Source organism: Strix uralensis, chromosome 4 (genome assembly GCF_047716275.1).
Source record: "Strix uralensis isolate ZFMK-TIS-50842 chromosome 4, bStrUra1, whole genome shotgun sequence".
NCBI lineage: Eukaryota > Metazoa > Chordata > Aves > Strigiformes > Strigidae > Strix > Strix uralensis.
This window is the reverse complement of record NC_133975.1, coordinates 94190252-94214787: the sequence shown is the minus strand read 5'-3', so window position 1 is coordinate 94214787 and position 24536 is coordinate 94190252. Positions and strand designations below refer to the sequence as shown.

The window sequence follows — 24536 nt, the reverse complement described above, 5'->3', positions numbered from 1 at the left end:
CAGTCTCAGAAGTCTTTTCTTCCCTTTCTGGTCACCTTGAGTCATTGCTGTAATGTATACCTATATCCCCATAAGTAATACATAAATGTGTGTGTAGGTGGTGTGTTGTTTTGTGAAAGTGACCTACTTTTTTAAAGTACTTAACAGTCTTTTCCACGTTTAAAGACATACTGGCATCTTCACCAGGCTGTGTCCAGTTTGGGATTCATTTTTAAAACTTCTCAGTTCAAGAGTTCTGAATGCTTTTTCATCCTTTATGTTTTACTGTTCTCAATTATCTTGCATCAGCTTATGTGGTTCATATTTCTTAGCAGTTCTACCAAAAAAAATCGGATTGCCAGAACAGCTCTCACTTCTTAATAAAAACCTACCCTGCTCCACCCCACACAAATACACACCCTTGACTTTGCAGCAACTCTTAATGTTGCTGAAGAACTGTTTCAAAAAGCTTTGTGTGTATCGCAAAGCAAGCTGACTGCTAGCAAACATACTTTGTTAACACAAAGTAAAAAGCTTGGTTGCCATTTTTTCGCATTCCCAGGCTTCTAGAACAACACAGGTGCAGGGTAAGGCAAACTTTGTGTTTAGATAACGCAATTGCTGAGTCCTTGCCAACAGACAAGTGAGGACTGGTATAAATTTTTTATTTATTTATGTCCCACATACTGGACTTGATCAACTGGTTTAACTCTGCTCCACATTTGTAACAATTATTTTCTGTTTTCACCGAGGTGGTCCCAATTAGAGAGCAATTCTGTTACAGACTTTAAAAGCCATCAGAAATGTTGGCTTTTTGCTGGACTGCACTTTTAAAATTGTATATTCCCAGATCTATTTTGTTTTCAGTGGACTCAAGATAGTTCAACTTGCAGGCCTTCACAACAACTGACAACTTTTTAACCTGTCAGCGAGAGAACACTTTATTTGTCTCCTATGTAGGCTTCCTTGAGTAATGAATTGAGATAAGGTTTGGCTTGAGAACTCTGAAAAGTATTTTCTTCAGGTCCTGAGTAGCTGGTCCTTAGTGTTGTATTTCCTAATTCATATCAGTAAAAAGATGCAGAACTCATTGTTTTTCTCAAGCCCTGAACCTCCATGCTTTTAAACAATGTTTCGTTATTTAACAAGGAGTAGGAAAAAAAAAATCAGATTCTCAGTACCTACCTCACTGTAAATATTTCTAATGTGATATCCTTTAGTATCCAACCATTCTGTGAATATAAAGTTGGAAACTTAAAGTTGAGACTTGTGATTCTTTACAGGGTACTTGAAAATTAGTTTCTTCTTTTGGTCACTGAAGCTACAAGTCAATAAGGTTATAGAAAATCTTCCCAAACTGTCAGATTTTGTCTGCTAGGGATATTTTCATGGTTTGATCCTTCTGTCCCTCAGAACCTAGAACTTACGGTATATTGCCGCTTGTGAGTCGTATCTGAACTACTTAACAGATGTGTAAAAAATTGTTATTTATGCATCTTTTATGAAGATGGAAAGTAAATTATATGTATGGGTTGGGATGTACCATTCTCTGTATTAACATTAAGTGGCATTCGTTTATCTTTGCATTGCTGTAGTTTGCAGAGGTTTTAATGGTTCATAGTTACCCATTTTCATTTAGAAAAGTCATTTAGTATCAGAACTTTTCAGAAGTAGTGTGGGAAAATGAGTAAAATCATCAGACACTAGTGGCAGAAAACCCGGAGGTGAAATGCTTGGCCTCTTCTACATCAGTGTGGCTGGTGTTAGCTTGCTCCTGTAACTCCAGACAGGCAGTTAGGCTCAGATAAGCCTTATTTACAATGAATGAAAACTTACAAATCTTCTAATCTGTAAACACTCTTGGCTGATCTTTGCTAAATAAAAATGGAAAGCATGAATTGGCCTGTGTCCATTTCTACAGCAATTAAAACAGAAGTACAAAAAATCTTCTGACTATTGGTCTATAACTTCTATATTCAGTCACTTCTGAGTCATTGAAGTAGAACTTTACATAGCGGGTATTTTCCTTAGCAATAATAGTAGAAACACTTCAGTGATGTTGAGTTAAATGGTGTGTGTGATACCCTAGAACTTAAAACTGAAGAGTACATTACCATATATATTTTTCATATTCACCACTTTCTCAACTATTTTTTTTCTCCGTAGTGTTTACACTATGTTTCCCCATAGTATTCTTCATTGGTCTCCTGCCTCAGGTGAATACATTTGTGATGTATCTCTGTGAACAGCTGGATATTCATGTCTTCGGTGGCAATGGTAAGCATTGCTTTTTGTGTCAGCGGAAAAAGCATTACATTAGGAGCAGCCATCAGATCAGTAAGCTAGTTAAAAAATTTAGTGATTACACTATTTGTATTCCTACCCTCTAAACACAGAATACTAACTGTATTTTTAGAAAAGCTAAAGGTCTTCTGATTGATTATTGAGAAAAAGAGTTACTGTCCTAGTAAGTCTGTCAAAAATATACTTTCTTTCTCAACTAGTTTCTGTTGCAGTTGTTAACCATTCCCATGGTAATGCTGTTGAATAAATGAGGGGGTAAATCAAGTCACATAAATTGCTCTTTAAAAAATAATTTGTAGGGGAAAATATAAGTAGTTGCTGTGGGTTGACTTTTTTCTTATATCAGAGGGGTGTTGCAGCTGGGGGGCTGATATCTTTCTTAATCTGAAGTATGTTGTATTCTAACCTAATCACATAAATGTTTAATGTTTCTTTCTTTTCTGTGATACTCAGCTACCACAAGCCTGCTTGCAGCACTTTACAGTTTTATCTGTAGTATTGTGGCAGTAGCATTGTTGTATGGACTGTGCTATGGTGCCCTGAAGGTGAGCAAAATTTTAGGCACAGCATACATTAATGTTTTGGGTTTTGTTCTCTGCTTCCTTGTATCTTAGATACTTAAATATGCAGAAAGTGAATTAGAAATATTAGTCTGATTTGGTAGGGTTTTATACTTGCTCAGCTGTGATGTCAATAAAGGAGATGCAATGGAGGAACAGAGCAGATTTTTTGCTTTTGAAAGGTATGATTTGTGCCTGCATTAACAGGCTCTCTTTTTGGCTGAAAACACATGACACTTACCATCAGTTCCATTTTACATTGTTTTTTTGAAAAAAATCATGTAAGTGGCTTTCTCGCACAGTCTTGATGTATTTGCTTATTAACCTTGCAAAATGGCTCATGTGAGTACCTTTTCCAGTGCTGCACCAGAAAGTCTTTTCAAATTAATCTTTACTTGAAAAGAAACCAGGAAATAGTTTGTAGTGTCAAAGTGAAGATGTGTGCCCATCTAAAAGGTAGAGTTAGCTGTCAAAGAGGGGGGGAAAAACACCCCAAACCCAACAGCTTTTTGTTTCTTGAAATGCAGTTCTGTTTGAAAACAGTGTGGTGTTGGTTCTGTTTGTTGGTTTCAGGCATGTGTCAATAATCAAATGCTCTTGGTTCACAATTAATTGTAGCATGTGCACCTTCCAACTCAGAGTTGCCTGGCTTTTTTCCATTCTGTCACAGAGAGTAAAAAGTTGTTAGAGGAAATACTCTTATGGTGCTATCGCCCGCAGAAGATCATTAGCTTTCTGTGAATTTGTACGTTTGTCTCATTAGCCTTTTGTAAACACATCTGTTCAAGATAAACAAGCTTTAGTAAAGAATCACTGTATAATCTTTGCAGATCCAGTATAGATCATGAAAATGAAAATAAACCCACTGGTTTAATCTGAATTCAGCACTTTAAAAAAAATAAGTCTGAGTAAAAAACATGTAACTTTCAAAATTTAGAAGTGGTTAAATGCAACTCAGGAATCTGTGGTCTCAAGGAATGCAGGAAATTCTTCATAAGGGTTATGAAAACTGATGACTAATGATTAAGATGGTGTAGGCTTAAGGGATGTATACACTATGTCAGAGTTTCTGATCTATAGTTAGACACAGTTAAATACTGAACAATATTTTTGTACTAATAGTCCTGTGTCGTTTTTGTGGAATTGTAGTTAATGTTTCCATTCTCTTACTATGATATACATAGTTCTTGCATGTCAGATAAGTGTTATATACTTCGTCTCCTTTTTATTAACATTTAATTTCTGTCTCCAGGATTCTTGGGATGGGCAGCATATTCCAGTTCTCTTCTCCATATTTTGTGGTTTGTTAGTGGCAATATCGTATCATCTCAGCAGACAAAGTAGTGACCCTTCTGTACTTTTGTAAGTAACTCAATTTGTGTCACTTCCCCAAGGAAGAAGCAAGTCACAAGGGGGCATTATTTATAATGTTAGATGTTAGTACTGTTTGAACTGGTAGTCACCAGCATTATGAAAAATAGTACAATATTGGTTCAGTAGCTGGAGAGAAATTCTCAAATTTTGCACCTAGTTCCTTCTCTAACAATAACCTTTCTTTGTGACTTCTGGCAAATCGCTTATATGCCAGAATCTGATTTAACTGCCTGCTGGTGTTCTCCAAAATGCCAGTCAGGTGCCATCTTTCTGCTGGTGTGTGTGTGCTGAACAACCTGCACCCATTCTGTGTTTAGAGAGGTGCTCAAAGCAGTAGTTTAAGCTGAAGCCCACATGTGGATTTTTTGAAATGTTTCTCTCAATCTGTTACTGTGTTCTTATCTTGACTTGTACGTTCAAAGCAGTTGTTCAAATTATTTCACCTCGGATGCAAAACAAAAGGGATCTGTTTCGGTGATGAGTGTTCCCGTCTAGCATGGGGGAACATGTATTCATGTTGCTATTCTGAGTTGGAGTATTGATCTGATGGTGAGAGTATTTCCGATTCAGTTAATAATTATGTGTGTAAAACAAAATAGTTCCAGTAGGAGAAACACCTCCCACAGAATAGCCAATAGAAGCTCAGTCACATACCTGGGTTAGGCAGAGCTTGAACTTGGATTTATATTTAGCCATAATGTTGGATGAATTTGATAAGCAGTAGTCTGGGGTAGGTAGTGAGGGGCCTCTTCTGTTAACAGGGAGATTAATGATTCTTGAGTGTTCACCCAGAAGGAAAACTCTTATCTTTGGGTTGACAGCTAAACCTTGTCCTGCTACTCTTAGTTCAGGTGACTTTACTTGATAGGAGGTCCTTGTGCCTAGATACCTGTTCTTTTGTTCTTTCCAAGTACTATAGTCTCTATGCTTCAGTTTGGTCTGCAGGTTCATCTGTTTAGCCAGATGCGGAACAGTTAAGAATTGCAATACATTGCAATATGTAATTGCCTTTGAATATCTAGGGCTCTTTTTGTAGCGAGCTTCCTGTCCATAAAATGAAGTATTACGTATTTCTATACCACACAGGGTATTGTAAGAAAAATCACCTTGAGGGGTTGTGAGACGCTTATGCAGCACTGCTAGCCATAGCTAGGGTCTTCTAAAAGCTTCAGCATAAGTTTTTTGGGCTTTAGTGCCAGCAAGGTCTGCTAAGAATTTAGTAGTTTGGTCAGCATGGCTAATTGATTAATTAATCAGGGTAGTACAGATTTTTTTTTTTGTTGCTGTTGAAGCTTAAATTAAACCAAAATTGGTGTTGACAAATAGACTGCTTCTAAACTTTGCATCAAGTTAATTTCCTGTGCATTTATTTATGAACTAGAGTTTTGTTTCATGAGTACTAAGAATTCCACTTAAAATTCAGTATTTGTTCAGTTACTCCTGTTTGGTACTAGAGAAACTGCTGTTTGAATAACATCTGGCTACTTGACTTTAATGGTGGTCATCGTGTGCAACCAGAGAACTAATTCTTTTATAAAGTTGAGATCTCATCTTTATAAACTTGCTCAGTCATATGAAAGCAGGATTATTTTTTCTTGTAATAGAACTTTTGACTTTGTTATTCTTCTAAAAACCACATAGAAAAATACATACTTTTCAGTGGGTTCTTTTTTTGTCTGTCTTTAAGCTCTTTAGTGCAATCAAAATTTTTTCCTAATTCTGAAGACAAAAACCCTGAGGATCCTCTGTCTGAAGTAAAAGATCCTTTACCTGAAAAGCTTAGAAATTCTGTGGTAAGTAAGCTTTTCACTTTTTTTAAATTCAATCTAAGCATTTACTTTATGTTGGTTTGTATAGCATCAGTCTGTATCTTACTTAGATCACAACACTTGTTAATTACCATGGTGTTGATTAGCAGGCATGTCAGAGTGATTCCTTCATCTGCAGATGAACCAATGTACTACACTAAGAGTATAATGCTGATACTGCAATTTAAGTTATTTCAAAGGAGGCACGTGAGAGTATTGGAAGTCCCTAGTGTGAATTCAGCGAAGTAGTATTGAGGATTTTCTTCTAGCTCATAATGATAACAATAAAGACTTGCTTTTATGCAGAGGTTAGTGGGAAAGAGTTAATGGTGGCAAAACTATACTAACTCAGTATTTCTAGTAATTGTGAGCAAGAGGTTTGTGTGTGCTGTTCCAGAAGCAGAAAATAAAAATGGTGGAAAGTGTTGTGGCTTTTTTTGTGGTTGGTTTGGTTTGTTTTTTAAAGAGCAGATATAACCTGTTCCATTTACTTTAGCACATACTTTGAATTTTTAGGACGAAGTAGTAATATTTAAGCATTACTCTTTTTCACACAGTGGAGCAGTAAGTAAAAGACTTAAGAAACTTAGTATGTTTGATTTGTACAGAAGTAGGTTGAACATTTAATCTAGTGGAGGGAAATACTATAGATGGGGTTTCTTCTAGTACAGCAGGCACAAGTGTGACAAGGTGCAGTGTGTGGAAACATCAAGTAAATATTTAGAGCAGAGAATCTTCAATTCTTTTAAGGTTTAACGCAAACTGTTTTGTTAGTCACCAAGGGGACAGGGCAACTGAGAACTATAATACATTTCTTTCTGTGTTTTTTGAATTGGGCCTTACTGATTTTAAGAAAGTAAGCTGTATCACAAGAAGGTAAGGCCTTGCAGTGATAATTGCTGTGTGTAATGATTTGGCCGATTTTGGAGTAGTTAATCCTTTAATGATTTTCTGGGCTGAAAATATTAATACTGTATTTACAGAGTAGGGAACAGGTCTAAACTTGGAGACTCTGAGTTTTGGTGGCCTTAAGTACATATTGCCCCCTTGTGACTGAGCCTGGCATTACTCGTTTTGTTTTTTTTTTTTTTTGCCCATTATCAACAGCTTGTCTTTATTTTTTTTTTAGAGGTAACAGAAAAATTCCTCAGGGTCTTTCCAAAGCTATCTTTTACCTTCTGCAAAGGAGGGGGAAAAAGGGTTGAAGAGACTAGTTGTTCCACCTGGTCATTAGCTTTGTCTCGGCAGCTGTCTTCCAGAGCTCTTAATTGCTCAGTAGTCTAAGCTGTTCTTAGATCATAAATAGGAAATTTGGTTAGCCCTTCCAGCTCTTTTGGCAGTGCTGTAGGGGGGGTTCCTTATACCTCCTCACAGTCCAGAATGAGAGAGAATATATTGGGTATATTAATTTCTCCTACCCCACTTTGGGTATGCGTCTTTCCACTTAACCCATTTGAACTAATGCTCTTAGCTGTAAGATTTATCTTGTGAAATTTCTGATCATTTCAATGAAAATAATTAACACTGGCATAATTTGAAAATCTTTAATCAGTTTTAGTGTTACTGCTGGTGGGCATTAAGAATCTGAAGAGGACAACCAAAGCTGCTATTTTCTAAAATTACTTTGTTTTGACTCCCCAGAGCGAGCGATTGCAGTCTGACCTGATTGTGTGTATAGTCATTGGTGTGCTCTATTTTGCAATTCACGTCAGTACAGTATTTACAGTTTTACAGGTAAGGTGTTCCATCATGTCTGCCATTTGTCTTCTATATACAAATACTCTAATGTGATATAATGCTTATTCTGGTAGTGCACTGAGTCTCCTGACTAGATTTAGATGTCTTTTATAGTGAGAGAAGTACATGACTGAAGGTCTTCACATTCCAGTTTTATGTGCTCAAAAGCTCTTCTTCCCCTGCTCTTTCCTAGTTACTTCTTACATTTTGGATTTTTATTGTAGTCTCTGACACAAAATGCCCTCTTTCACGTCATCTATCTCGGTTGAATAGTATCAGGATCATTCTGGAGTAAGGGAAAATGAAACTTTTTTTTTAAAAAAAAAAAAGTTTAAAAGGTTTGATTCTTAAAGATTGCGGGGCTGAACCTTGACTCAGCAATTGCGTGCTAGCGTGCCTGTTTATAGATTATAGTATAGGGGAGTACCCCTTTACTGGAATGGTTATTTACAGGTCTTCAAAGAGCCTTTGAGTTCCAAGTTTTTTTACTTGTCAATCTAGCTAATATTACTGCTTCGGATACTTTTAATGTGTATATATGACTCCTACTTGATGATGATGACATGGAACCAGATCCTGTGCTTGAATTCAAGTAAAGGCATTTGCCTAAAGCATTGAAGTTACTGAATTTCTTATTTTGGTATTCCTGTAATGGAACCATTGGTTAGTTTATGAACAGCCTTATGTCAGGCAAATGAAAGTTTCTTGCATGTATTTTAGAAGGATTTTACCCTCCTGTTGCTGCCTACAGTTAAAGTAAGAAACTAATTTTAAAAAGTATATGTGTTTAGGTAGCTTGAGGTTTTCAGGTGAAGTGTCCTAGTGAAGCATGTGTACTATTTTTTTCTAAGGAAAATCTCTTCTATTGTATGGCTGGACTTCAGCACTCCTTCCAAATGTTGTTTTCTCCCATGTTTGAGAAACATGGCTATATGTTCTTCACCAGTTGTATAGTTCAATAGCTTAGGCTTAGGCTTCACAGGATTTCTGAACCAAGACCTTATAACAAGGTAATTCAATCCTAATTTTGCTGTGACATATCTAGAAATCTAGAGAAAATTTTAAAGTATAGAAAGTGTTACTGTGAAATCCAGTCTCCATACCATGTTAATAATAGTAGTATTTTATGATTTCTGTGAAGGAGTTTAGTCTTGGTGGGAGGCTTCTTATTCACCTTCTTCTCAAGAGAATATAAGATTAATGATTTGGTTTTCCTTATGCTTACACCTCCTTTTATCCAGCAGATTAAAAATGTAAATTGGGTTCAGCTTTTAGAGGATAATAGCTTTGTAATTTATAAAATGAAATGCAGATGGCTCAGAAGCAGTGGACTATGAAGGAAGATTGGTGTACTATTTTTACTTTAAAATATTTCTCAACTTAGTGAAAATTTGTTAGAAATAGATGGTTTGTTCTCTCACAGGCATTTCTTGTTTGATCTTAAAGTTGGTAATACAGCTTCTCATGAAGAAATACATTCCCAATTTACTATTACAGGAGCAGGTGCCTAGATGCTGGAAAAGGTATTATTACTGTATGATTTTAGTTATAAAACACAAACCTTAATTTCTTAAATTCTTCTTTTTAGCCTATTTTAAGTTATGTTCTCTATGCATTGGTGGGTACAGTAGGCTTTGTGACCCATTATGTTCTGCCTCAACTCCGAAAGCAACTTCCTTGGCATTGCTTTTCTCACCCGCTGCTGAAAACCAAGGAATACTATCAGTTTGAAGTCCGAAGTAAGTATCGTTCATGACACTATTTTTAAACTTGCTCTAGTTGCTGACCAACTTGGGTTACCTATTGATATACTTAATCTCTTTTATTATTCTCACCACTGGAGTATTTAATGATGTCTAATCTAGAAATGTCTTTGTTTCCCAGTTCATCAAGCTTTGATTCCATGACATTTTATGTATCTCCTGATGATGATAGTATATTATATGTGCTCATGTTATCTCAGAGCAGTTGCATTAAAGCAGTCTTCAAAATCTGAAGTTGCAGTTTGTGCTAATGATTGCCTTAATTTTTGTATAGAGTGTGCTTCAGTATGTATTTCTTCAAGATACTAAGTTTTCAAATGTTTTAGAGGATTAAGTATGGTAAATGCTCTTGGAGACTTCGTCTTGGCATGGATTTGATTCTTAATGGTATTGTTGAAATGTTTAACAACAGAAAGTAGTGCAAGTAGCCTACTAATGGAAAAACACACTGAGGAACCAGTCTTGCTAGTTGATCTGCATAGACACACTTGCATCTTGTGCTAAAGTCTGTGTTTCCATGAAATTTTTCCCTGGAGAATGCAGAAAATATGAAGTTAGTTATACTGTTGATCAGTTTTCCAGTATGGATAAATATAGTGGTAGATCGTGAGGAACTGTTGGAACATTTCTGTTAGCAGCAGACTTAAGAAGTGGAGGGGTGGGCTTTTTTTTTAAGCTCTTTGAAGTATACCTTTAACCCTTTATGTATGCAGTAACGTTAAACATAACTTCTGATGTAGACTCTTCCAGCCTATGTTTGTACTGCCTTGTAAAATAAATTTTCTCCTTATCTTCATTTGCATTAATTTGAAATGTAGAAATCCTGTTACATATTTTGCAATTATTGTAGAAGTTTAAAAGAAGTTCTTAAGTCTCAGACATTTGTGTTGGCAGGTTACATATGCTCCTGTGCATTGTAGTGTCAGAAACCAGAAATCATTTTGGTTCAAATATGGTTGGAAAACATCCATGAGATAAAATGTGTACATGAGATAAAATGTGTAATGTCAAACAGCTTCATCAGTATCAATGTTGAAATTATTGAAGAGGTGGCAACCCAGTTTGTTTCCTGCTGTGTGCAGTAAGCAAGTAGCTTGCAAACTGCTTATTGTAATACATTTTGTATAGATGCATAACAGTGCAACAACTCTACTGGGGCTACTGACAGTAGCTTAGAAGGAGCTTCTCTTTATTTCGGCTAGATAAAACTATGACAGTCGAGTATGAGACTGCAGTTAGTGTTTGGCTCTACAAGTTACTTGGATCAAAAATATTTATTCTGTTAGCTGAGTTTGATAGCACAATCTGATTTCTTCTTTTTAATATATCTTGATAGATGCTGCACATGTTATGTGGTTTGAGAAACTTCACATTTGGCTCCTTTTTGTAGAGAAGAATGTTATCTATCCACTGATAGTCCTCAATGAGCTTAGTAGCAGCGCTAAGAATATTGCTAGTCCAAAGAAACTGGATACTGAGTAAGTAGAAAAGGCTATCAGGTAATCTGAGTATGTCTGCTGTGGTGGGAAATTAAATAGTGAGTTCTGGCCTCAATGCGAAGACAATGCTATTGTCTTAAAACTAAGGCAAGGAATAAATAAAGTTTTTCTTTATTTGAAAGCTCTTGCAGAACCAATTCACCTTGCTGGCTTAAACTGAATAGAGTGTTACAGTGTTAAACTAGGAACCCCCACAAAAATCAGTCATTCAATTCATAGCATATACTATAAAGATTGTAGGTTGTGGAATTATCTAGTAGTGTGATATCAATTTCCTTGCTGATCTTCATAGTCTCTAATATGATTATCTGGACTGCAAGTTCAAGATGGTGGCAGTACATTCTGGTATTTTGTTAGGTTTAAATTTAAGACTTGTGTAACGATCCCCAAACTGGTGTGCCAGCTTGCAGCCCTCTCTACAGCTTTCTGCTCTCATCAAGGAATTCCTCAGGCCTTTCAGCCCCTAAGTATAATCTGTATCCAGATGGAATTGCACATTGCCTCTTAAATTGAGCCTTAGTTATAATCCATCAAGCAGTGTATCTGACTGTCTCAGCAAATGAGAGTTCAGTCATAGGCTCTGCATTTTTTGCCTCCAAGAACAGTGACCAGGTGGCTTTTTTTGATTTGAATTTCTACTGATTTAGAACAGAAGTGTTATAGAGAAAATAAATCTTGAAACAAAATGAAATATGTATTGGGGGGAGGGGGTATGTTAGATTTTTTGGGGGGTATGGGTTTGGTTTTCTAAGTTTAATAGTCCCTGGATGTAGTAAATTCTTGCTTTAGGTTCATTACTCTTACCACTACAAGATCTTTGGGACGAATATTGTCATAACATTAATTTAATGTTATTTTTGTAACTGGTTCTTAGATCTGTCAGTTACTATCTCTGAAAAAGAATATCACTAAGTGTATCATTAAGGTGCAGTTCCCCTGATATAAGCTAGAACAATATAGTCATGCAGGAAATAATGATAATCCAGTGTTCCATTAACATGCTCTTGCTGATTAATATACAGCACTTCTAGCATTTTGGCATCTCAATATTCATAACGTAAATTAAAGACCCGGTTTCTGTTTGGAGTGCAAGGATATTTCACCTCCGGGGTTTTTTCCTGTATTTTTTTAGTGAGACTCTTACAAATAATGCTGATCCTTGAACATTGATTGGCTTGAGAATACTGATAGAAAGACTGTGATAGTAACATTTGAAAAAAATAATAAATCTGAAGCTGTCTTCAAAAAAACAACCAAACACTCACCACACCCCCCACTGCAAAAGCTAAACCCAAATCTAAACCTTGAGTTTGAAGAGATTGGCATTGCATGACAGCAACAGTTTAGGTGGTCTTTAAACTCCTTTCAGACAGCAGATAAGTAACTGTTTTGTGTGAATTTTTTACACAGGTTGGGTGCTTTAATGATCACAATAGCTGGCTTGAAGTTACTGCGTTCATCATTCAGTAGCCCAACGTGCCAGTATGTCACTGTTATTTTCACAGTGCTCTTCTTTACTTTTGATTACAAAAGTTTTACTGAGACCATGCTGCTAGATCTCTTCTTCATGTCCATACTCTTCAGCAAGGTAACTTTCACTCTCTATTTCTAGGTGTTTCAGGTCATCCAAAAGGGAAAACAGTCTGAACTGATAGGTGATTTTCCAGATTGTCAGTCCTATTGGTGCTGTAATCAATATGTGATAAGACCGCTAAGACTCTCCTTCCCAAAGCACTTATGTTGGCTTGAGAAAGCATGTGTAACTTCCTAAACATCTCATGAGTTTCTGTTAGTAGAACAATGAAGTGCGTATTATGTTACTTGCTTCATTGATACATCCTTTTTGTAAGTCTCAAGGCTTCTGGTATACCAGTATGAACTCTAGGGTGACCAGTAAGTTCCTCAGGATATTTGTGTACTGCAAAGTGTGTTGATTCTGAGCCAAATCACTAAAGTTTTCTTCTTTCTTTTTCCTTTTTTTTTTCCTGTAGCTTTGGGAACTCTTTTATAAATTGAGATTTGTATATACCTACATTGCTCCCTGGCAGATCACATGGGGATCTGCCTTCCATGCTTTTGCCCAGCCCTTTGCTGTGCCACGTATCCTTTGAAAATGCAGACTTTTTCCTGAAGTCGTGTATTTATAACTTCTGAATGTTGCATTATAATGGATTATGTGTTATGGGCTAAATCTAGTGAATGAAGAGGTTTGTCTAGTGAGTAGTCATGAAAAACTGTGCACACTTTCTGCCTTGCTGCAATGCTACAATGCTACAATTGTACAGTAGGAATAGAATTCTGACATAAAAGAAACATGGAGGAGGAGTTAGTTCATTCTGAAAATGACACAACTTTTCTTCTGACAGTCATTCCTTTCTTTTCCAAGAGTCACTAACTGTGGTTTTTAGTACTTGAGTTTTGCATTTTAAGCTTCCATAGGCTGGTTTGAATGGAGTGTTGTCAGTATTCTCTGTAGAATTTTAAGAAAGAGAATGACCGCCATGTCTAGTGCCAATTTTTTTGAATTTTTTTTTGTTTTTAAAAACAGAAGTAATCCCCTTATTGCAGGAGATACTGTAAAGATACTTTGTTGCATAAAAATTCTTAGACATCTTGTTTTGCTTTTAACTGGTGTTGCTGTCTATTTCAGGTACTATCACAGAAGCCTGAAAAACAGTAGTTGTTGCTTCGCTTTCCTTAATTCTGTTATCCTACAGATTCTGCAATGTTGTTTGTCCAAGCAGCTGTGTCAGCTTTCTTCTCTACTCCACTGAATCCTTTTCTGGGAAGTGCAATATTCATCACTTCATATGCCAGGCCTGTCAAATTCTGGGAAAGAGACTACAAGTAGGTGAAATAAGACCTTTAAAGTTTGTGTCCTTTTGTTTTTAATAATGTAACTGTGGCTAAATGTGTTGGTTTGTTTTTTTCGTTGTGGTGGGGGTTTTTTGGGTTGCTTTTCTTTTTTCTTTGGAGTGCTGCTTCCCCCTCCCCCCCCCCCCCCCCCCCAGAATACTAGTTTATAGCACTGGAAGTGTTCAATGAGCTTGTTTCTGAAATACTGTAGCAACTGTTTTTTATACTAGCAACACTTTAGCTTTTTGGGTAATTTCTAATTAGAGGTATGCCATCCTGGTAATTTTTTTAAAGATAAAAATTCTAGTATTGTGAACTGCAATTTTAATCAGAAAGTGAATTTATGTACAAAAAGGTTTGGGGGGCAGTTCATAACTGTATTTGACCCGTGTTCATTATTGCTCATTTTACAGCTAAAACTGGTTAACCTCAATATAAAAATCTTTAAATATTTTTTGATCAAGGTGGGATCAATAGTAAAAGATCCTTCATGTCGGATTATACCTCCCTTTGTTTTATTTCTCAGAAGTCCACTATTGTTGATGGAGTATCAGACCATCAGAAATGTTAGATAAACAGCATAGGGCAAGATAAGCAAATAGTTCTGGTGTTGATGGAGAATTAATTTTTCAGTTCACTGCTTTATTGCTTCTTTTCTTTCTAACACTAGAACAGTTTAAATAAAATGTTTCAAATCGTATGTTAAAGAATTAAGGTTGTAACTTCAGCCATAATGAATTTCTGAAAATTGCCCTTTCAGTAAAGTCTACTGGAATGTTAGCTGTGCCGATTTAATTGGTTTTAGGTTTGTCACATCTAAAACTTTGATATCTATGTAAGAAAATATATGCACTTATATCTAAAGCTAAAGATTATTCTATGGCTACCTACTGTGGACAAACTTTATTAGGTATTGGATTATAATGCTATTATAGGCAGAAAATACTTTTACACATAGCAGTAAATTTGCATATTAAATTATTTTAAAATAACAAAGTATTTCAGTAGGAATATTTTTCTAACAATTTTTATTCTGTTAGTAGTTTCTTCCCTTAGATTTTCTTACAGTAATAAATTTTGTGCTAAGTATGTTTTATTATTTTCAGCACAAAGCGTGTGGATCATTCAAATACAAGACTGGCTTCGCAGCTTGATCGAAATCCAGGTTAGCTGTCTTAGTCTGACATGGGTGGGTTTTTTGGAGTTTTGTTGGGTAGGGTCGGATTTTTTTGTAGAGTGGTGGTTTTGTCAAATGGCTTTCATAGGATTCAAGATCAGTTTGCCCTCTGATCTTCTCCAGCCTACCCAAACTTTCTGTTGTTCTGTCTACTGTTTTCTCCTCCATCATCTCTCACTTGCTTTATTCCTTAGTCTCTCCTATAAGTTTATCTTTTTTGCCCCCTACCTTTATGTGTGTCTGTGTTACTTCTTTATTTATAATCATAGTATGCATTAAGCTGTTGTGATTTTTATTCTTCTTAAGTAATTAAAGTAAGCCAAACATTATGCGAGGGTGTCTCAATGTCATGGTGATGAGACTGGTACAACAGTCATTACTGGGATACTTCTGTGCTCATTGGCTTTTGCACTTTATTATGTGGAACAGATTGATGGGAGATGCATGACTGGAACTGAAGGAATAATTTGGAAAGTGGAGGAGTGACTAAGAAGGGAAAAAAAGTTGATCAAAAATACTAAGTCTCCTAGCATACTTTTGGAGTAGTTGTCCCTTAAAAATGGGGGGGGGGTGGGGGGGTGGAGACTGACCTTGAAACAACATTGCTGTTAAGAAAAGCGTACGATTTAATGTGAAGTGATAATTGACATTCAAGCTTGATGTTTTTCTGCAGATTCAGATAATAACCCAAATTCAATATTCTTGCAGGTTCAGATGATAACAACCTGAATTCAATCTTCTATGAACATTTAACCCGTTCCCTTCAGCACAGCCTATGTGGAGACTTGTTGTTGGGTCGGTGGGGAAACTATAGTACTGGGGACTGCTTCATCCTAGCCTCTGACTACCTCAATGCACTTGTACACCTTATAGAGATAGGAAATGGCTTGGTCACCTTCCAGCTGAGGGGGCTTGAATTCAGAGGTGAGTGTGTTACACCCTCCTAACTGTCTGTACTAAAAAGTAGACTTGTGCTTTGGAAACTTAAGTTATTTTCAGTTCCATACTGTAAATTAATTGCTTTGAAAATGGGCTTCAGGGCCTCTTTATGCCCCCATCACTTGTGAGAAAAATAGCTTGCTCTAGCAGAGTTGATGCTAAGTCTCTTTTTCCATTTTAGTGCGACATGGCTACCACAATGGATTCTTACAGACACCAAACTAAAATGTGATCCTAGAGTGGTAAATTAAGCTATCCAAATCTTTTGTGTTCATTGGCAGATAGTTCACTTTGCAATACAGAAACATAACTGGAGATGCATTGGATTCTAAACCCTTCTTAAACACAAGTCAACATTAAAGCAATCATATAAAGTGTTCAACTCTTTCTTCTTTTCTCTATTTTCTCCAAAGGAACTTATTGCCAGCAACGAGAAGTAGAGGCCATCACTGAAGGTGTAGAGGAAGATGAAGGTTTTTGTTGCTGTGAACCAGGCCACCTTCCTCACATGCTTTCCTTTAATGCTGCCTTTGGGCAGCGTTGGCTGGCTTGGGAAGTGCTCGTGACAAAGTATGTTCTGGAGGGTTATAGTATCACTGACAACAGTGCGGCTTCCATGCTTCAAGTCTTCGATCTCCGGAAAATTCTCACCACTTATTATGTGAAGGTATGATCTGGATCAGTACAACCCTTGGGGGCAGCTGGGCTGGATTACATTTGGGAACTGCATAATGTCTTGAATGTCTAACGTCTTCCGCATGAGGATCATAGACTGTGATACAAACAATAGACGTATGAACACCTTCAGCAAAGGAGGACAGAGTTTGCTGTACTGATGATTACTTGATACTCTGATGCATGAGCAGGATGATGACCCTGTAGTGTAGAACAGAGAGAGGACACTTCCTAGCTGAAGCTGGTGTAGAAACTTGAAAGCTGTTACCCAAATGTAATAGCTCTGTTGTAAATGAAAAGTTAAATAAATAGTGTGTTTCTCTTGGAGAAAGTCAAGCTGTTTCAGTCTTCAAAAGCTGTCCAAACCCATCCTTGTTTTTAAATAAATAAATAAAAAGCCCTGCCCTTCAGTTGTAGGAGGACTCAAGGCCTCAGAATCCCTTCAGATAATCAGTTTACTAACTGAGATCATTCATAAGCTACTCTCCTTTAGAGACGTGAAAATTTTCATGTTGAAATATTTCCAAGATACTTATTCACACACAAGTTGTTGTGTGGTTCCCCCCTTCCCCCCTCCAAACACAAGGGTGTTAAACTGTCTTGCCTTTTATTAGCATTTGAACTCTTTAGAAATTCAGTATCTAGGCCTCCATGTTAACTACATAAAAATTCCTATGTATTTGTCTGTTTTCCTGCAAAATTACAGTGAGAGTCCTGTCCCATCCTTTTTTCCTTTCTTTATTCATTCAGTGCATGCTTCAGAAATCTTGACAGTCTTTGAAAAATATGCCTGTATACAAACTTGTATTGTGGCTTCTGTGCAAATTTGTTGCCTCTGAGCTAAATAAATGCTACCGTGTATCAGTTTTGTTCATTACTGGAAAATAATGCAAATGAGTTGAAACAATCGACACTGCTGACTTTTTTTTTATTGCAAAATACTGACTCATATTTTTAATGACTACTGTTTCAGGGGATCATTTATTATGTCACAACATCTCCCAAGCTAGAGGAATGGTTAGCTAATGAGACCATGCAGGAAGGACTGCGGTTGTGCACAGACCGCAATTATGTTGATGTAGACCCAACATTTAACCCCAATATTGATGAGGATTATGACCACCGTCTAGCAGGGATCTCAAGAGAGAGTTTCTGTATGATATATTTGAACTGGATAGAATACTGCTGCTCTCGAAGAGAAAAGGTAAGTATGAACATGTGGGGAAAGCCATTTGCTATTCTAGAATGGTCTCATTTTTTTTCCCCTGTTGGTTTGACTTACAGGCTGGTTTATTTTTAAAATATTTATATTTGAAATATTAACTTATAGTTTACAGGTTTTGATCTTCTGCTCTATAAATATGAATTTAAATAAATTCTCTAAGTAGTGTATGATTTAACCTGTTCATAAATGAATCATCATTTACCAACTCAGATGAATCGAATCGTAGTCAGGCATTTATCTACATACAAAAGGGTAGGTTTATAGAATTGATGTTTTGTGCTTAGATGTCAGTGTTTACAAATCAACCTAAACTAAAACCCCCCAAAACCAAATACCTGTTGCCAGCTTATAAGACTGACCACTTCTTTCTTAGTGGTCATACTCTACCACTCCTTTGGACCACTGTGAAAAAGATCATCCCATATTCAACTCTTTTCCTCTCTCTAAATCCTTCCATCTTTTGAATAGAAACATTAATATGTTTGTAGAGGAATGCCTTCACTTCTTACTGTTTATGAAAAAACTGTATGTTGTGTAGTCAAAATAGTGTTGCCTTTGAGAATAAGCAGAAATTGATTGAGATTAAAGAGACAGGAATATAACTGGAATGTATGGGTTTAATGAAAGATCTGACACTTCAGAGTTCAGTTTTACTTTGGAGGTAAAAGATTAATTAGAAGCTCATTTTAATGGGTGTAAGATTTAGTGTTCTGCAGTCAAATGATTCTCTCCAAGTCACAGTCTTGTGAAATATTTTGTGTAGGTATTGAAAATTGAGTTTAATCACTTGAATGAATGATACTATTGCTTAGGGTATTATATACCCTAATAAAGCTACTACTGGCTTTGAGCTGAGGATGAGTTTCCCCCAAATAAAGCTGTAGTCCAGAACTCAGAATTATATAATCCTAACCAGTAAATGAGAATTCACTTTATTCAGTAAAAGTATTTTTGTCTTAACCCCATAATTTTGCTAATCAACAGTTTGCATACAAGATACACAGTATCCATGAGTAATGTGGCATGCATCTGTTTAGTTTACAATTTACTACAAATAGAGTATGTGTGTGTCTGCCTTTACAAGTATTCTACGTACTTGCAAAACTTTAAAAAAAGAATTCCTATTGAAAGTCTGAGCAAGGATAACTAGTGTGGTAGGTACATAAGCATGCTTGAATTTGTGTACCTGTGTATGCGTTTGGGTCTTCTTACTTCTCCCAGCAGAACAATTTTTCTGTGGTGACTTCTTTAGTCTGTTCACCTGAATATTCTTTTCTCTTTTCTTATTACAAGCCACTGGATTCAAGTAAAGATTCACCCCTGGTGACATTGTGTTATGGACTGTGTGTTCTGGGGCGGAGAGCGTTGGGAACAGCTTCACATCATATGTCTAGGTAATAAAATACTGTTGTTGTAAGCTTCCCTTCCTCAAAATCCCTCTGGGTTCCTAGGTTAGGTATTAGATGAGTACCTCTTCATGAAAGAAACAGGTATTTAATGTCATCTCTCCTTAAACTGCACAAATATGCATTGTAACTTGTCTTCATTATAACAGCCAGTGAAACGTAACCAAAGAACAGCAAATGAGGGAGAACTTGAATTTGAGCATTTTGTTTTATCGAACTAATGCAAGGAGAGAATTCTGGTAAGGATCAGTTATAACTGGTGAAAAAAAACAAGAATGGGTTGAGTTCTATAAGTAAGCTCCATTTCCTGCTCTGCATATGTGCCCTATATGGAAAAAGGGGAAGAGGACAGCTTCTTAAAATGAAGAATATACATGTCTTAATGGAAGTCAGATCAGACCATTATAATTAGTTTCACAGTTTAGCTGGCTCTGTGGCAAGCAGTTGTGTTTTGTGCAAATCTCCTTCAGCTCAACTCTGTCATCATACGGCAACCTCTTTCTCACAGGCTGACAACCTCAACTTACTTTAGAAAGCCAATGTGAAATATGGTTGTATGTTTCAGGAAATCACAAGGTGATTAAAAAGAAAATAAAAAGAAGCTTAATTGGATGTGGAAGCTATTGGTCAGCTGGGTGCCAACTGTAAAACTTGTTTTACTTCACTTTCAGGGAAACTGTTGACTAATTCTGAGTACCAGCCAATTGACCCCTGAAGGTCCTGCGGATATGCAGTCACAAGAGTGATCAGAGCATATTTGATTTTTTCACTCTTAAGTTAGCTTTGTAAAAGGAAACAATGCCTTTAAGCATGAGGAAATTGTCAAGATTTTTATTCTGTACTCAAACGTGCACAATTGAAGCTACATGTCTTCCTTAACTGGTCCATTGTGGTGTTAAATTTCCTGAAAAGTATTCTGGAGATTTTTAAAGAGAAGCAAGTCAGGCATTCCTCACAGTGTTCCTGTTTACTTTAGTCTGTGTAAATAGTCTGTTGCACATGTGGTTTATTCATTACCTGTTCAATGCATGTAGACATCTTGTGTCCAAGCTTTGCTTACACACACATTGTTACTCATATGTTCTGTTCTCCCTGTCTTATCTTGTAAGTTATCTTTATAGAGAAGAATTGTCTGCCTTTCTGTACAGCTCAGTATTTTCTCCTCTTGTCAGTTGTGATAATTGTAGATATGTTTGTATTTCTGTTAATATTTGGGCTGTTTTCTTTTTTTTTTTTTTCCTCCTTAACAGTAATCTGGAATCTTTCTTATATGGCCTGCATGCCCTATTTAAGGGTGACTTCCGTATATCTTCAATTAGAGATGAATGGATCTTTGCTGACATGGAATTGCTGAGGAAAGTAGTGGTTCCTGGAATACGGATGTCACTGAAGCTACATCAGGTGAGAGATTACCCAGGAGGATGTGTCCAGTTCTTTTTATTTCTGTGTGTTTGTTCTTTTAAAAATAAGTGGCTTGGAGACAGCAAAAAGAGGAAAAGAATAAAAAGCCATGTGATAAGAGATGGACAGCTGAAAATGAGGGGGTATCATGTCTTGTCTTTTGTTTTATTATAGCTCGTGTGGAAGGTAATACAGAGGAAAAGGGAATGCAGTTGATGCTTAGAGCTTGAAAATTGCATCAGATGTAGATCAGAGAACATGTCAAGCCCTGTTTCATATCCATCTAGAGATAATTTCCTTATGAGCAGCCTCTCTGATAGTTTCCCTCCCTCTTCCACTCCCCACATATATGTAATTGGTTATCATGCCATTCAAAGTTGCACACCCCTCTCCTTCAGTGGGATTTGTTTTTCTTGTTCGTTTTTTTTCTTTGAAGTATTGTAGTCACAGAGACTTTGGCATTAATCATTGATCCCATCAGTAAGGTTTCAGGTGAGTATGAGGTTGCCTTTCAATAAGCTGAAATTGGGGTTGATCTTTATAGTGAAGTGAGGGTGAAGATAAACAATCTCAAATTCTGTCCGGTGCATCTATTAACTAAACTCAGCAAGTACAAGAAAGTATGTACCAAGTGATAAGCGCTCTGAGAGGGGGGGTAAAGTGTTGGTACTCTAGAAGAACAGATTGCTTGAAAATCATATTAGATAGGCAGATCTTAGTTGAACTTTTTTGATAATAATTAAAGTTTCTTTTTTGTCTTCATTGCAGAGTCTAGAAGTCCCCCAAAGCTAGCAGTGGTTGAATAAATGCCTTCATGTAACACAAACTGCCTAAACTTAGCAGAATGCATATATTAGGAGTACATGTAGCAAAGCAGAATAATTACAAAATCATTGTTGAAACCAGCAGAGATACCACTTCAGCAATTCTGAAGTGTTCTCAGTATATTTGGGTTACTGTGTGCAATGGGCTTGAATTCATTCAGAGAATGAAAAGTGACAAAAATCCAAATATCTCTAACAATAAAATATGGGTTTTTTCTGAACATTATTGTATTAATTGGTAAAGGGTGACTTTATTCACTTGAAGTGCAGTAGCATATCAAGGGTTCAGCCAGTGTTGGAAATTTAGCTATTAACGACTATCCTTTTTTAACCAGAAAGTAGTGTGACCTAGTACTGAATTGAACTTAGAAATTTTGTGTGTATTTGACTGGCAGAAATGTAAGTTGTCTGATAGTATCTGATGCTGAAATAGTCTGTCATCAAGTACTAATGTGAACTTTTTAATACAAAGTACAGATAAATCTTACTGGTTTTCTTCCTATTGCTATTTTAATATAATACAGTCTCAGTGAACGATCAGTGCTTTACTTAAGTGGTTTTTACAGTTGAAGACTTGTGAATAAGCAAAGAAGCTAAAACTAAAATGCTTCTGCAGGCAATATAAATATATAAATCTAGTGTAAAATTCAACTAGAGTCAATAATAGGCATGTCATTCAAATCATTTTGATTTTAAGTTAAAGAAGGCAAACACAAGCAAACAACTAATCTGTTGGAAAAGCAGTCATCTTTACCTATGTTCTTTAGTAGGTATCTGATGTTTTTTGATGTCTTTGTAATGCACTGAGCCTTTCAAGAGTTTGAAGTGTAAAATATTTGATTTTTAGATGTAGTTACATCTGAAATGTTAATCATATCTTACTGAACATGTGTTCTTGGAAATAGGATCACTTCACTTCTCCAGATGAATATGATGATCCCTCTGTCCTTTATGAAGCCATAACAACCCATGAAGAAAATCTGGTTATAGCACATGAAGGGGACCCTGCTTGGCGGAGTGCAGTTCTTTCCAATTCTCCCTCTCTCCTTGCTCTGCGTCACGTGATGGATGATGGCACCAATGAATATAAAATCATTATGCTGAATAAACGGTATCTCAGTTTCAGGGTCATTAAGGTGAGCTTTGTGCACGTTCTACAATGCGACAATATGTTGTAGTGTATTTGAGTAGTTATACCGAACTGCCACTTCAAATTGTTAGTTATTTATTACTGATCTGTCATTGCTAGGGCTGCTTCTTCTCATATAGTGGAAGTATTTAATCAGAAGACCAGGTCTCATCCCATTCTTAGATTTGCTTTATTCGCACTGTTGCAGCCTGTGTCCCTAAGTTCAGCCTTTTAAAGAAGCGGATATGAATGCTTGCCATTCTGCAGTGCGGTATTGCGTACACTCACAAAGGCCTAGCTATAGCAAAGCAGTCATCACACTCTCTCATTGTTTCACTTTCTGACACAGTCCTTTCTGCTTGGTTTTGCAGGTGAATAAGGAGTGTGTGCGTGGCCTGTGGGCAGGACAGCAGCAGGAGCTTGTCTTCCTGCGTAATCGTAATCCAGAAAGAGGAAGTATCCAAAATGCAAAACAAGCTCTGAGGAACATGATCAACTCCTCTTGTGACCAGCCAATTGGATACCCAATCTATGTATCACCTTTGACTACTTCCTATTCAGATAGTCATGAACAGCTGAAGGAGATTCTCGGGGGAGCTATCAGCTTAGGAAACATCAGAAACTTCATAGTGTCTACATGGCACAGGTGAGCTGAGGAAATGAGCTCTTATTAGTATGTGTTAATGCTCTCATAACCTGTTAACTAGCCTTGTACATGCCCAACACAGCATAATTTATAATATTCAGTCACATAATAATAAATAAGCCTTGACTTTTATTTCAGGCACATCTGTAGCATATGGCAGTTGGTTTGATACAGGAATAATCTTCAAGGCATGTAAGTAACATGCCACAAACAATGTAAATGAGAGCTCAGAAAAAACAGGACAAAATCTAGATGCAGGGACTACAACTTCAGTTCTCATGTCAGCTCTGATAATAACAGACAATACAACTTCTGTATCTTTTTCAGTACCATCACTTTTGCAGTCTGTAATACCATTTTACAGATTCAGGACTATTTCATAGGGTTCCTGTCTGTCAAATATTTAGCATGCAAGTGCTGATACTAATGTTGTTAGGGTATGCTCACACACAGTAACACAATCTTTAGCTGTTGTTCAGAATTTCACGAGTGCTTATAAATACTCTGTATGTCAGAGCCAGAACAAGTAACTGGAGTGATAATAATATAATCCTCCCTCCACTTGACCCCTCAGTAACCCAGTACAAACTCTTGCTGTGCTGTGTTTTAATAGGCCATGAGAACTTCTACTGTACTTCTGGCCCCCTTATGACTGTGGCTCCAAAAGCAACAGTGGCAGCTGTGTGTGGCATTCAGACATGTATGTCCCAATTCTTACTAGTTTCAGGAGCTGGTGCCACAGTTGGAACAGTCCTGTAGCTGTTCTGATGGTCATATTTACACTTAAACATCTACAGCACATCAAACCAGAATGTGCTTCACCCCAGAATATGCCACACTTAACTACAGTCTGTGTGATTGTCTTCTGTTGCCATTTGCTTGTCCGACATGTGGATAGAATAACAGGTGAAAGTATGACACAGAACAGTATTTGGATCCAAGCTGTGTATGCTTCAGGATTCTGGATCCCAGGGGCAGATGAAATTAGGAAGGAGTACTCAGTGTATTTGAGTGCAACAGAAAGAAAGGAATAGTAAAAAGTAGCAATTGAAGGGAGGAGGAATGTGTTGTGTTTTTTGCATCCATCTGAAGTTTATTAATGCAGACAATGTGGTGAAAAGCCTGTATGGTTATATACACTGGAAAATGTTGGCTAAGCTACTGTCTGAATGTTCAAACTTCACACTAGAATTTATGATTCAAATAATTGCAATACATGCTTCAAACAACCATG

General features: G+C 36.8%; 1 protein-coding gene across 9 annotated transcripts in view; it reads left to right on the top strand.

Annotated features, from left to right (window-relative positions):
* The window catches only part of PCNX1 (pecanex 1), a 92145-nt gene that overhangs the window by 55468 nt on the left and 12141 nt on the right, over nt 1-24536 (top strand). For all 9 annotated transcript variants that reach the window (XM_074867977.1, XM_074867976.1, XM_074867972.1 and 6 more), the window contains 18 exons: nt 2146-2256; nt 2737-2828; nt 4096-4205; nt 5905-6010; nt 7667-7759; nt 9351-9501; nt 10862-11003; nt 12435-12612; nt 13016-13124; nt 13742-13871; nt 14987-15045; nt 15766-15981; nt 16410-16663; nt 17645-17875; nt 19190-19290; nt 20553-20703; nt 22433-22663; nt 23028-23302. In XM_074867977.1, coding sequence (XP_074724078.1) covers nt 2146-2256; nt 2737-2828; nt 4096-4205; nt 5905-6010; nt 7667-7759; nt 9351-9501; nt 10862-11003; nt 12435-12612; nt 13016-13124; nt 13742-13871; nt 14987-15045; nt 15766-15981; nt 16410-16663; nt 17645-17875; nt 19190-19290; nt 20553-20703; nt 22433-22663; nt 23028-23302 — 2740 coding nt within the window. The remainder of the gene's footprint in view (nt 1-2145; nt 2257-2736; nt 2829-4095; nt 4206-5904; nt 6011-7666; nt 7760-9350; nt 9502-10861; nt 11004-12434; nt 12613-13015; nt 13125-13741; nt 13872-14986; nt 15046-15765; nt 15982-16409; nt 16664-17644; nt 17876-19189; nt 19291-20552; nt 20704-22432; nt 22664-23027; nt 23303-24536) is intronic.